The sequence below is a fragment of the Hydra viridissima genome, unplaced genomic scaffold, assembly GCF_058129835.1.
Source record: "Hydra viridissima isolate aposymbiotic clone 2 unplaced genomic scaffold, HvirCarnegie_v1 scaffold_11, whole genome shotgun sequence".
NCBI classification, from domain to species: domain Eukaryota; kingdom Metazoa; phylum Cnidaria; class Hydrozoa; order Anthoathecata; family Hydridae; genus Hydra; species Hydra viridissima.
The window spans coordinates 4,840,406-4,853,598 of NW_028324310.1; the positions used below are offsets into that span (position 1 = coordinate 4,840,406).

At 27.5% G+C, this 13,193-nt stretch overlaps 1 protein-coding gene across 1 annotated transcript; it reads left to right on the top strand.

Annotated features, from left to right (window-relative positions):
* The first annotated feature begins 1,798 nt into the window (after positions 1 to 1,798).
* Positions 1,799 to 5,870, top strand: LOC145191542 (neo-calmodulin-like). The gene is made up of 6 exons (XM_090066149.1): positions 1,799 to 1,910; positions 2,960 to 2,990; positions 3,503 to 3,637; positions 3,801 to 3,989; positions 4,231 to 4,290; positions 5,726 to 5,870. The coding sequence occupies exons 1-6, from the start codon at positions 1,908 to 1,910 to the stop codon at positions 5,752 to 5,754; spliced, it is 447 nt and encodes a 148-aa protein (XP_089922275.1). The 5' UTR covers positions 1,799 to 1,907; the 3' UTR covers positions 5,755 to 5,870.
* Positions 5,871 to 13,193: the final 7,323 nt, after the last annotated feature.

Consider the following 13,193-nt stretch of genomic DNA (forward strand, 5'->3'; position numbering starts at 1 on the left):
ATCAATAGCTGCCCTCCTAACATTTTCTTAATAAATTTCATAGCTAGAAATCTTCTGAAAAAAATGTAAACTTGGAGATATTTTACATTATAAACAAAGTTCACGCGAGTCTTAAAAAAACCTTGAAATTTAGCTGCATGCAAACATGTCCAACTGTCGATAGCGCTAAATTTACATATTAAAAACAGAATAAAATAAAATCTGATCGTAGAATTTTGAAACTTTTTTATATTGAATTTTAAATAGTTTTTTTGCATGTTAATACGTCATAAAGTGTTACAATATAGCAGAGCAAGTTTTAATGAGTGTTCAATTTTTTTTACTTTAATTAATGACGTTAAAATGATGGCGTGTTGATAACAATTTTGTACTATTTTTGATTGTTTTAAAACAAGGTTCCATAGCTCAAGTCACTAACGTTATTTGCAAACTTTTAAATAGGTCTAATGTTCAATTTTTTGATCTTTAGGTCACGACACACAATTGAAATTCATGTGCAATATTTATGGCAAACGGCTTTGAAAAAAGCAGATTACTACAAGTATTAAACGTTTCATTTTTAATATGGTGAATGATGCTATGGAAATAGTTATGTTAAAAAATCAACTTTGTTTTCTGACAAAAAAAAAAAAAAGAAAAGAGGGAAAGGTAGGTATTTCTTAAAAATGTCCGACTGATGATATAATAAAATTAATTTGTTTTTTAAAGAGGATTTGTTCCACTTTAAGGAGAAGATTTGTTAGACCTGCTCCTTGCAACTTTCATAGAATTTTTTGTCAAAAAATCAAGGTGTTTACATATTGGTTACATGCAATAAAAAAAATAATAATAATGATAAATTAGCCTCAATAAACGTACGATCGAAAAAATTTTATAAGAAGTCATGTTTCAAGTTCTGATTCTTTTATAAATAAATTTATTCCAAACCTGTGACATTATGAATATAAAAATGTAACACATAAGAAATAGATTTATTTAATTACATTAGTAATAGGTATAAAAACATCAAATTAGTTATTATATAGTATTGCTATTTAAGGTAATTAAATTTTGAAAAATTTAATTAATTACAATAGTAATAGTTATAAAAATGATAATCATAAATTAAAAAACTAAAAAATAACCATGCAATTTTTCTTTCCAGGAATATTACCTTTTTTTTTTAGGTTTTATTTTCAAAAGTTATGTTCAAAAGTTTATTTATGATGAAAGAATTATGGAAAAAGCCTGAACAAGAAACAATCGAATCAGTATGAAATATAAACAACTCTTTTATAAACTTTCTGTATGCTATGGCATGTTTGAAAAATAAGATAACAACAGAAAACCAAAATGTTTTTTTTATTATCAATTTTATTTCTGCTTCTTAGATTTTCCCAAATCATTTTGAGTTTTTATTATGTTTATAGTTTTTAAAGGTTGTTCAGTATACAGAAACATTAACCATACCTAGAAAGATTTTCAATTTTATATCTATGTATTTTATATGAATCCACCCCTTGCCCAACTAAGTGGTTAAAAAGCTTAAATGGCCATTTTAAAACGTGAGTTTTACCCCCCCCCCCCCTTGCAATGTTTGCGCGCGCGTACAAAAAATAGTTCGTTATATAGAAAGCTAGGGAGTAAGTTTGTTTAATCGGGGTTACTTATAACTAGATTCTGTATTTTATATTCTAAAAAAGAAAAAAGAAGAAAAGAAAAAAAAAAAAAGACAGAAGTTTTTGCTTCAAAAAAGTGTATCTCTTAAATGAGCGCTTAGGGTGTAGTTCTAAAAACTTATAAAGCCCCCTGGGCGCTTTGTCAATGGTTTTCGGTGTTACAAAACAACGAAATTTCCATATTATCATAATTAGTTTTCACATTAAGTTTCTGAATTTTTCCCATCAGCACCCCTACAAGTGCAAACCATGGTAATGTTAAGTTTATCTTTAATTTCAATGTATCAAATAATATCTCAGCATAAAACATCAAATAAAGCATGATATTTTAATACATTTTAAACGATAGGTGCGGAAAAATTCTACAGTATGTATATCAATATCAATATAAAAAAAATGTCTACAGTATGTATATCAATATCAATATATTTCGTTTTAATAAGGATGTTACAAAAAACACAAGTAATTGCAAATAATAATTCACTAATAAAACCCAATGACCTAAATAAGATAAACAAAAGACAAATGAAAAACAGAAATAAACTAATCACATAAAAAAATTAAAACTTTACAAAATTTATAAGTAATATCCATAAACAGACTTTTAAAAGAGATAAGATATAGGTCAAATAGTAAATATAATATATTCACATATACATTCACATATACATGCATATATACAGATATACACAAATAAAAAATTTAAAAATGTAAATATACATAAAGAAAAAGCTATAGAGGTAAAGAATGAAGTTAAGCATAACTTTTTAGGTAGAAATGATGGAGTAACTTTAAGGAGAGATTCTTTTACCTAAGGATATATATATAAACTATGTATAAATGTTGGTTAACAACATTTATACATAGTTTTAAATCTGTTTTAAAATAATAATTAGTTTTTAACAAAAATAAAAGCTGTCTTAAGTCTTAAAAGACCTTTATTTTTGGTCTTTTGAACTAAACTGACAAACTAAAATTAAATGATTCTCTATATACTTTTACTAGTAGCAAATTGTGTAATCAGTCTATAACTTTTCAGTTTCTTTATGCTTTGTATTTTATTTACTATCCTTTTTATGGTATTTTTATTCTTTTTTTTTTTATATTTATAAAACAACTTTGTTCTCAATTTCTAGTGTTATATTTATTTAGATGTTTATGGTTTTCTTTTCTATATGATTACTAGATAGATTTTATCTATAAATAAATTTGGTCTATTGATAGATTTATTCTAATAATAGTTTTCATATTTTTTCATTCCTTTTTTCTAAACTTCTATTTTTAATTGTTTAAATTTTCAGACCAGCAACATTAGCTCTGATCAGATTGTTGGTATGTATATACAAAGTTTATGTATAAAGTAATTTTATTTATCTAAATATATTTGCAGGGGTATATCTTAAGATTTTTTACCACTCACCTTTCACCATCAGACAAGCACAAGGCTGTTTGTTTACATTAAAAATTCCCATGTCCTGCAATTAAGTGCAATTATTGTTAATTAAGTGCAATTATTTTCATTAAAACTAATACTCTAATTAAATGATTTTAAGGCTTTATATCATATCATCTTTGTCTTTGGAAATTCTGCAGTTCAATGCACTTACAGCTAAATATTGTTATCCACAATAGAAATTTGTTTTCTTTGTTTTGTTAATGTTTCATAGAAATATTTTTAAGAGAACCAAATTAGCACTCATTATTTCTAAACTTTTTTGGCCACCTTAAAAGTGGCACTTTTCTAATGAATAATCCTATTCTACGTGCTAAAATTGGTGATTAATTCTTATACACACAAAATATGGTTACTATTTTGCTGATATTATTTGTACTAACATTTTTAGAGTTTAAAGAATGCTTCAATTTGTATGACCGAGATAATGATGGAATCATTTCTTTAAAAGAAATGAAGTTGGTTATGAGATCTTTAGGTCAATGTCCATCTGAAAGAGAAATAAAAGAGATTGGTATTGCTTTAGGTAATGAAGGATGTTTTTCTTGTGTGCCAGCTTTACTCTTTTCCAGAAAATGATTATTCGGTCAGCATTATTTACAAGTTCTATTAAGTTTTAACATTTATTTAAGGTGTATGTAAGGTTTATTTTTTTAATGTTGTTAGTTTAATGTTTTAATTTCTTTTAGGCAAAAATAAAATTACATTTCCAAGATTTCTTGAATATATGGTTCCAATGATGAAAAAGCAGCGCACTTGTGAAAGAGATATTTATGAGGCTTTTAAGCTGTATGATAAAGATAATTCTGGAATTATCTCAGTAAAAGATTTGCAACACATCCTTACACATACTGGAGATCAATTGAGTCAACAGGAATGTAAGGGTTTCCAACAACTGATAATAAAATTATAATAAAAAGTTTTGTTTATTGGGTGCTTTTTTTTGTAGTAGACTAGTAATAAAAATAAAATTGTCTAACTAAGAACTCTTTGAATCATTTCAAGTAACTTATTTATTTACAGTTTTTATAAAAAAATAATAATGATATTACTATCTTCAACAACTCAATTCAATTTGTTTTAGTGTGTAAAATAATCCTTGATTTTTTTTTATTGCAGTTGATTACATGTTGAAGGAGGCTGGGGTGACTAAGAGTGCTACACAGGTAAAATATTCAGGTGAGTCATATTGTTACTCTGAGAAATAAAATGTTTTATTATTCAACACAAATATTTTTCTTGACTATTAATGACCAATATTTATACAAGTTAATGAAACATTGATTTATCAATCAGAAATTGCATGCCAGACTCAACTTTTTACCTCATATCATTTGTTACATCATCAAGAATTAACTTAGTAAGGTATCTTCAAACCCAGAAAAACCGAAGTCAGTCACAAATAACTTGTGATCAAAAAATATTTAAAACATCAAAAAATTTGTTCTTCAAATATTTTTTTTATTGTTAAGCAAAACAGCTGTATAGTTTAGGAAACAAAGAAAAAGAAGAAGAAGGGGATTACTCTAAGTCTTTAGTAAAAATAAAACCATCAGTTAATGAACTGCGTGTTTATCTTTGAATTAAATCAGTGAGTTCAAAATAATCAACAATAAAAATTGTACTCACGTTGTTCTCCCACTCACTGGATGGCTAATCTGGCTGAAACACCACAATTTTGTCAAATTGCATTGTTCTCAGTCTCTTAACCAATTTTATAACATTAAAAAAATGACCAAATTTGGTGCTGTTTTTTTACTCACTGATTTAGTTTTAATGAATCAAAAGCACTGCTTGTGTTTGATGTAAATTACTCTACATCACACAATTCAACTGTTTCAAATAACTTAATGACTTCTGGTTGACCATTTTTCTATTTCTTGATGAACATGTTGGATGCTTCATAAAATATTAAAAATAATTTCAATTAGATCATATATTAAAAATAATTTCAATTAGATCATATATTAAAAATAATTTCAATTAGATCATATATTAAAAATAATTTCAATTAGATCATATATTAAAAATAATTTCAATTAGATCATATATTAAAAATAATTTCAAATAGATCATATATTAAAAATAATTTCAATTAGATCATATATTAAAAATAATTTCAATTAGATCATATATTAAAAATAATTTCAATTAGATCATATATTAAAAATAATTTCAATTAGATATTTTTTTAAATTTTTTAAATATAATGGTGAACCTTTTTTTTTTTTGCATGTACTATGAATTAATTTCTTTAAGCCCATTATGATAAGATACCTGTTTTTATTGTTTTTTATTGGATTGCACCACCATTACATGTTATTTTGTAGAACAAGATTTGACATTAGTTTGTAATACTCATTTTATGAATACAAATTGCAGCTAACATCAATTTTGCTGCCTGTAGAAGCAAAACATTTTTTACTTTGTTAGAAGTATTATAAATTTTATATCATTAGATGTATTAACTATACTTAATTATCAGTGCATATTTATAAATGTTGTTTAAGTGTAAATGATATATAGCTTTGAAATATAACTTTAAATATTACATTCTTATAAATATTACATAGTTGTAAATATATAATTTATAGTTATTTACTTTATATTGCAGATCTTTCAAGAGCGTTTAAAGAAGTTTAGACTACATTTTGATTGTAAATATTTTTTGTATTTATTTATTGGTTGTATACATGTTTTTTTTTTTAACTCTATTTAATTGTATTTTTTATTAAATTATTTAATATTCTAAAAAAATAGCTTGTTGAAATTTTGATTTGTTTTACTAGAAGGAAAATTTTTATTTATCTAAAAATTGAATTAAAATTTGATTGAGAAATGCGAATTAATACGATAAGAATGAAGAGATGTCCAAAAGGAAATTTTACCTCTAAGGTAAACCAAAACTGATTTAAAAATATTAGACCTCAAAATAAAAAATACACCAAAAAAAAACAGACATTGGTCAAATATATTGAAAGAATTAATTTTTTTTTAGCAAATATATAAAATCAAAAATCTCCGAACCAGACGGAAAAAACATTAATATACCATATGGCTGAACAAGCCAGAAACGGAAAAAAAGGAAATTCAATTTGAAAAAATTTCCATTCATTAGTTTTAATTTACAGGATGATATATTGTTGTCATATGCAAATGAAAGCTATTGCCTAATTTTGAAAAAACTAGGTTGAAACAAAATGAGAAATTTGCAAAAAAAATCGAGAAGTTACTTTTGAATAAAAAAAGGAATCACAATATTTGGTATATTGTGAATCGTGATTGTTGAACCAGGTTCTTTTAAAAAGTATACAGCTTATGTTTGTGTATCAAAAATACACAAACAAAAGCTGTATAAACTGCAGTTTGCGGCTGCAATGAAGTGGAAATGAACAAACTGATACACCCTTTTCTTTAACGTAGTTTAAAGCTTCTATTGAGAGGTGGGAGTCTAATTTTAACAAAACAGGTCTTTTTTTTTAAGCTTCCAGTATATTTGACAAAATGATGGAAAAACAGGCACTGCAAACCCTTCAGTTATCCAACCAGAAGGGTTTGCAGTGCCTGCACTTCCATTGGGAGCAGTGTTTAAAAAATACTCTCTGAACTTCACTCTTGGAAATATTCACTGGCAGAAATAACACATCCAACTTGTTTAAAACTTTTGCGAGCTACAACATGATTTGGGGGGTTTGAACTGTGGTTATACTAGTTTTATCCATATTCAAAACATCTTCACTTTCCAGCTTTAAACGAATAAGAATATTTTCTAAAAAGTTTGTAAAACCTTCAAACGTTAGTGGGTTTAAAGCTAGAAATGCGTACTTGACTTGTTGCTTCAAGTTTTCTTATTGACAACTTTTTGTGTCTTTGAGGTAAGCAGTGAACCAGTCTTCTCCTGCTTCTTCATTTTTAATCCAATTCTGTGGCATTTTGATGTTATTAGCTTTTCCATACTGGAAAGCTATTTCCTCACTTTTTTGGGAGAGAAAGTCCATAATTAATGTCAGAAGCTTTTGTGACATATTATGCTAAAAGATCTTCTTGTAAATCATTGAAGACCTAAACTAATCAACAGACATATTAATTAAAATATTAAAAATATACAGATTATATATATATATACATACACATTGGCACCAAAACGTATTTGCACAATAGGTTACAGAGTAAAACGTAAGGTACAAAAGATTTTTATTAGTTTATTTTTTACCTTTAAATTTTTGTTCTATTTTTTAAATTACATAATTAAATTTTGAATAATCAAACTAAAAAAATATCCAAATAATTCGCAAATGTTGTAAAACTAATGACAACAGAGTTTTTTTTATTTTTTATTTTTTTGCACACTCGCTAATAAAAACCGTTTAAAAGACTCGTAAATCTATAATTCAAGGAAAATATTGTGTTAAATATGTATAAACCTGTCTAAACTCGTCTTTGGCTTATGAAAATTACAAAAACTTAATTTTTATAATTTAGTTTTCAACATTAGTCCAAAAAAAGCAGAAGTGTTGTTATTTGAAAGAGTACAAATAGTTACTTTAAGCAAAGATGGAAAAGGTTCATGAGAAATAGGAAAAACCATAAAAAAAACTCTTTAGTACTGTAAAATACATTAAAATAATTTAAAAATTCCAAATGTATTGAAAATTTACCACGTGTAGGTCGGCTTAAAGTTTTGAATAAACGCGAAGAAAGAATTTCAAAAGAAGTTCAAAATAATTCGAAAGTGCTCAAACCTTGTGACAATTGCAGAAACATACGGAAAAACAGTGTGTGCAAAAAACTGTTAGAAAAGTTTTAAGAAGTGTGGGTTATAACGGACGAATTGCGCGAAAGAAGTCGTTTTTAAAAGAATATAACGCACTTAAATGTTTAAAATGTACAAAGGAGTACGTCAACAAGCCGATAGAGTTTAGGAAAAGTGTAACTTTCTCTGACGAGAGTTTAATTTGTTTTTATCAGAAGGCATAAAAATGGTTTCCATTAGATGGTAAAAGTAATGGTTTCCATCAAGATGCAAAAGAATGGTTTGGAAGAAACCGAATACCGAGCTACGATTAAATAATTTAATCTCAACTTTAGAGCATGGAGGGAGGTAACGTGCTCGTTTGGGGATGTATGTCTTACTCGAGGGTGGGTTATTTGTATTTCATAGAAAATATTATGGATGCTATAACGTATTTGGACGTATTACAGCATAATTTTTAGTTTATAGTGTCGAAAAAATGAACGTGGAAAATAACTTTATATTTCAACATGACAACAATCCGAAACATTCTTTTAGGATCGTTAAGAAATGGCTTCTTTCTAAAGTGCGACAGACACTTCCCTAACCACCACAATGTCTGGATCTTAATCCGATTGAGAATTTGTGGCGTAATTTGGACTTGAACATTCGAAAAATTACCATGTAGCGAATGTAACATGTAACCATATAACGAATAAAAAGCATCTGAAAGAAAAATAAGAAAAAGTATCGCTGGAAGTTACTTCAAAACTTGTTCTTTCGATGCCTTAGTGACTACAAGACGTTATAAATGTGAAAGGTTTGCTTACAAAATATTAATCGTTAATTTTATAGATTTTTTAATTGATGTACAAATAATTTATTGACTTTAAAACCTCGTTTCTTTAAATCATTTTTGTGATAAGTGTCTCGAATTATTTTCATTATTTGCTATAAAAGAACATAATAAATAAATAATAATCTTTTTTTTTTCTTGCTATTTTGCGTTCTTTTTTTAAAATAATATAGTGTGCAAATACTTTATGATGCCGCTGTATACACACACACACACTCACACACATATACACACACACACACACACACACACACACACACACACACACACACACACACACACACTCACACACATATACACACACACACACACACACTCACACATACACACACACACTCACACACATACACACACACACACACACACACACACACACACACTCACACACATACACACACACATACTCACACACATATAAAAAAAGAGTTAAGATTACCTGTCTAGATTTCATGTAACCTAGTGTTTGTTCGGCTTGTTGTTGTTCTTTATTGAAATATGGGGACAGGCCCCTTGCAAGAATATTAAAGGTTTTTGGTCTCTTTCGACCAAAACTTTAACAAAATTGTTAGGAGTTATAGTCCTGTCTGTTTTTTTCTTTTGTAATTCCCCATTTTCTTTTGTAAATGTCTGTAGATTAATATTGTGTAACGTTAGTGAATTTACGGCCGATGTGAATAGGGATAAGTTGGCACATGTTGTCAACTAGCCTCTCGATTAATGTGCCAACTAACTGCAAAAGCTACTTGTTCACAAAACGGCCTTCAAATCCTCAAAAAAACATGAAATATTGAAAAGCAAAAAATATGGCTGGTTAGAGTGAACCATAAAACACTTGCATCTAGTAAAGATTTCTTGTAACTAATGCTATTGTTTTTTAAAATTGAAAAATTAATAAAGTAACAAAAGTTACAAAACTAGTAAAAAAACATAACAAAAAAAACCCACAAAAATCACTATAACTTCCATGAGCGCGCTAATTGCCTCGATACAACACTGGATGATGAATTAGTTAAATAGGAAGTTTTTATGTAAATTCTAAAATTTTCTGAAAACTCTAAAGTTAATTGCAGTGTATCAACTTAGCCCCGTAGCCAACTAGCCCCGGTCTCCCCTATGCCTAATTACTTTTGTGCTTTCAAACAAGAGTGAACTGTTTTATGAATTTTGTTCTATTGTTTGTACATTTATTGTTTAATATTTTGATCTTCCATACAGAAAAGCTTTTTGTTTTTAACAAAGAATTTTTGGTTGAAAAAATTTTGTTAATGAAAACGGAAAAACAGCCTCATTTTTTTTTTTTTGCACGAATTCAAAAACGTTAAACATGGTTTTTTTTTGTTGTTTTTTTTTTAAGCTTTTATCAATTTACTTTTTTACTCGTTAAAATAAAGCTTAAAAAAGGTAAATTGATTGCTTTTAACGTTTTTTTCCTTTTCAGATCAGCGGTTATCAACTTAAAAAGTTGATAACCGCTGATTGAGACAATAAAAGGAATTTTTAAAGATGGAAAAAAAAAGTTGCTTTTGAAAATTATTTAAGGCAAGAAATTCAGTGAAATTTTAAAATATTTTTTAGTTTAAATAATGCAAAAAAAAAAAAAAAAACTTTCATAAAATCCTGGAATATTTTAGGTGAAAATGGCGTCAAGAAATATGCAGCTAATTGTAATAACAGTCACAGAAGAATACAAAGTTGCGATCTTTATCCAAGTGTGATTAAGTGTGATTAGGCTGTCAAAAGGTTTAACAAGTCTCAAAAGTTATCTTAAAATTATAGATGGAAAAATTAAGAATGATCAGTCAAAAAATGTCGAGAGTACAATAGGAAATTTTAATAAAGACGATAAGAAACTTCATTATCGAAAAACCTTGAAAGAAATCATTTCAGACGTCGCGTTAATTTTCAAAACGAGATATTACTAGAAATAATAACATTCGCGAGTCGCCAGATATCGATTCAAATTACCAGCCTATAAGAGCGACGTTATGAAATTCAAGAAGATTTCAATTAGAAGAAAAAGGAAATTTAAGTTCAAAATTGCTAAAGCAAATAATATATAAACTAGCCTAGTTCAAAATTGTCGAATTTTTTCCGTTTCTTTAGATATCTTTCTCTTTTTTTTTCAATTTCTTTTAACACAAGAGATCTAATACTCCATCGAGATTTACTAGGATCAACGCAAGATGAGGCTGTGAACAAAAAAGCTATGAGAACTTTGGATATTATTAAAAAGTTTTGTAAAATCATGCAATTTCATTTGACCGTTTGTGATTCCTTACGCAAAAAGTGCTCTGATTCACATCTTGAAGCTGAATTATTTTCAAATGATGAAGACGAAAATGACAATTTTAAATGAATTAGTGATTTGGAAATGTTGCATTAAGAAAATGATGCTTTTGCTGAATTCAATCAATTGTTGAAAAGTGATCGTAATGTGGTAAAATTTATTTGTAATTCGACAGTTTTCAATCACATGCTTCGCTTAAAAGTTTTTGAGGATTTCGACTCTCGATATCAAACATGAATGGAACTCAGCTCCAATAATCCTCTCAGTTACACTAAATGTTGTCTTTTCGGATCCTTTTCTGAGCTCAGTTCAATTCACAAAGTAAATCAATTGGATTTCCAAAACTTGCAATCGCTTCAAAATGCAGTAGAAGTAATAGGTCGCGACGATTGAACACGATTAACAACAGATAAAGTAATTAAATTTATCTTGAATAAGCTTTTTGATTTAAATATTTTTATCCGTTACAAGTAAAATAAAAAGATGAATTTAGAACAGATGAGCGTTCAGTAATTTCAGTAACGTCAGTAATTTGTTAAAAAGTTTGAAAGAAAATTCGAATGTTCCATCTTGTTTCAATTTTACAACAATTTGGCGCCAAATTAGCAAGACGTTTTCTCGGTGATCACGTGAATGAAGTCGCGGATGACGAGTAAGACTTTAATCAACTAGAAAATACGAATGTGTTTTTTCAAGATGATTTAATCTTAATATTACAAAATGAGTCATTAAAGTTATCGATAGATGAATTAAATGTATGAAACAGGAGTTTGTTTTATAAATATACTGGTAGGATGGCTGAAAATTAAAAAAAATAATGTAATGCTTTACTAAACCTAAAGTCAGCTGATATTGAGCGAGTTTTTTCTATTTACACAAATTTTTGCATTAAAACTTGTTCATAACTCTATGATAAGTCATTTGCCTCTCTTGCTTTCATTAAATTGTTTTACAAAAATTTTTAAGTAATCAAAATAGGTTGAAATGTGTAATAAAATAGAAAGAGCAAAAACTAGTTCATTTATCTAAAAAAAAACAATAAAAAGCGGAACACAGTTAACGAGGCTTTTGTAGAAATAAAAACGGAAAAGAGCTGTTTTTGAAAAACACCTGTTTTTTAGAACTCCTAGAGCTCCTTATTTCTTTCAACGGAAGTTTGACGGTATTTTGGAATTTTGAATTTTTGTGTTTTTTTGAGGTGATTCATAAGAACAACATTCTTTTTAGATAAACTGAACTTTCTATTATACAAATCATACTTAACGAATTATATTTTTTAATGTTGGTATTATACTTCTTATATTTGTGTGTTTGCCGTAAACTTTAAACCTTTTCTGCTAAAAAAATGAATATCTATCATTAAGACAAGCGCTTTCCAAAAATGATAAAAAGATCAAACGCTTTAAATCTTCTAACCATTACACGCGTTGAAGAAATAAAAATCGCAAACCGCAGTGTTTACTTATGTTCTCTCCGGAAAATGACGAAATATTTTGAAATAACATACTGAGGTTTGTTCTAAAATCTTCTAAGTTTTGAGGCACTGACATAGGAATTTTTTTTTGGCGAGGACATGTCTTTCCTTGACGCTTATATGGGAATTCCCCCCCTCCCATTAAGGATCATTCGGGCTCCCTTTGCGTGTTGAGATTATTCTGCCTCGATACCAATTTTTTATTTTTTAAATAAAAAAAAAAAAAAGAAAACTTCAAAACTTTTGACAAGCTTACAAAATTTCCACGATATTAGAAAGGAGTGCACATGATGTAGCATTGCACAGAACAAAACATGTATTTTAAATATTTATTTACAATGAATATATATTTTACATATTTAAACAATATGTAAAATATATATTTAAAATGATAACTGGCTTTTATAATAACTCTTTTCCTTAAAAAGGATTAAAAGATAATGAAAGTCTTTTTCAAATCCTTCTTGATAAAAAATCATTCTTTATAAAAAATGTCCCGAGTATACAGGGTATACATAGGACAGCAGAGAGCTTGAAAAACATTAATTTAGTTTTAGCAAGTTTGATAACCCTGTCCCAATTTGATGGCTTTATATTTAGCAAGACTGAAAAAATCTAGCAGAATAATAAAGCGTTATGGGAATAAAATACTGGTCATTTTTATAACCATAACTTTGCATATCATTTTTTCGCGTAAAAGAGCTCTATCAGAAAAAAAGTTAATTAAAAAAAC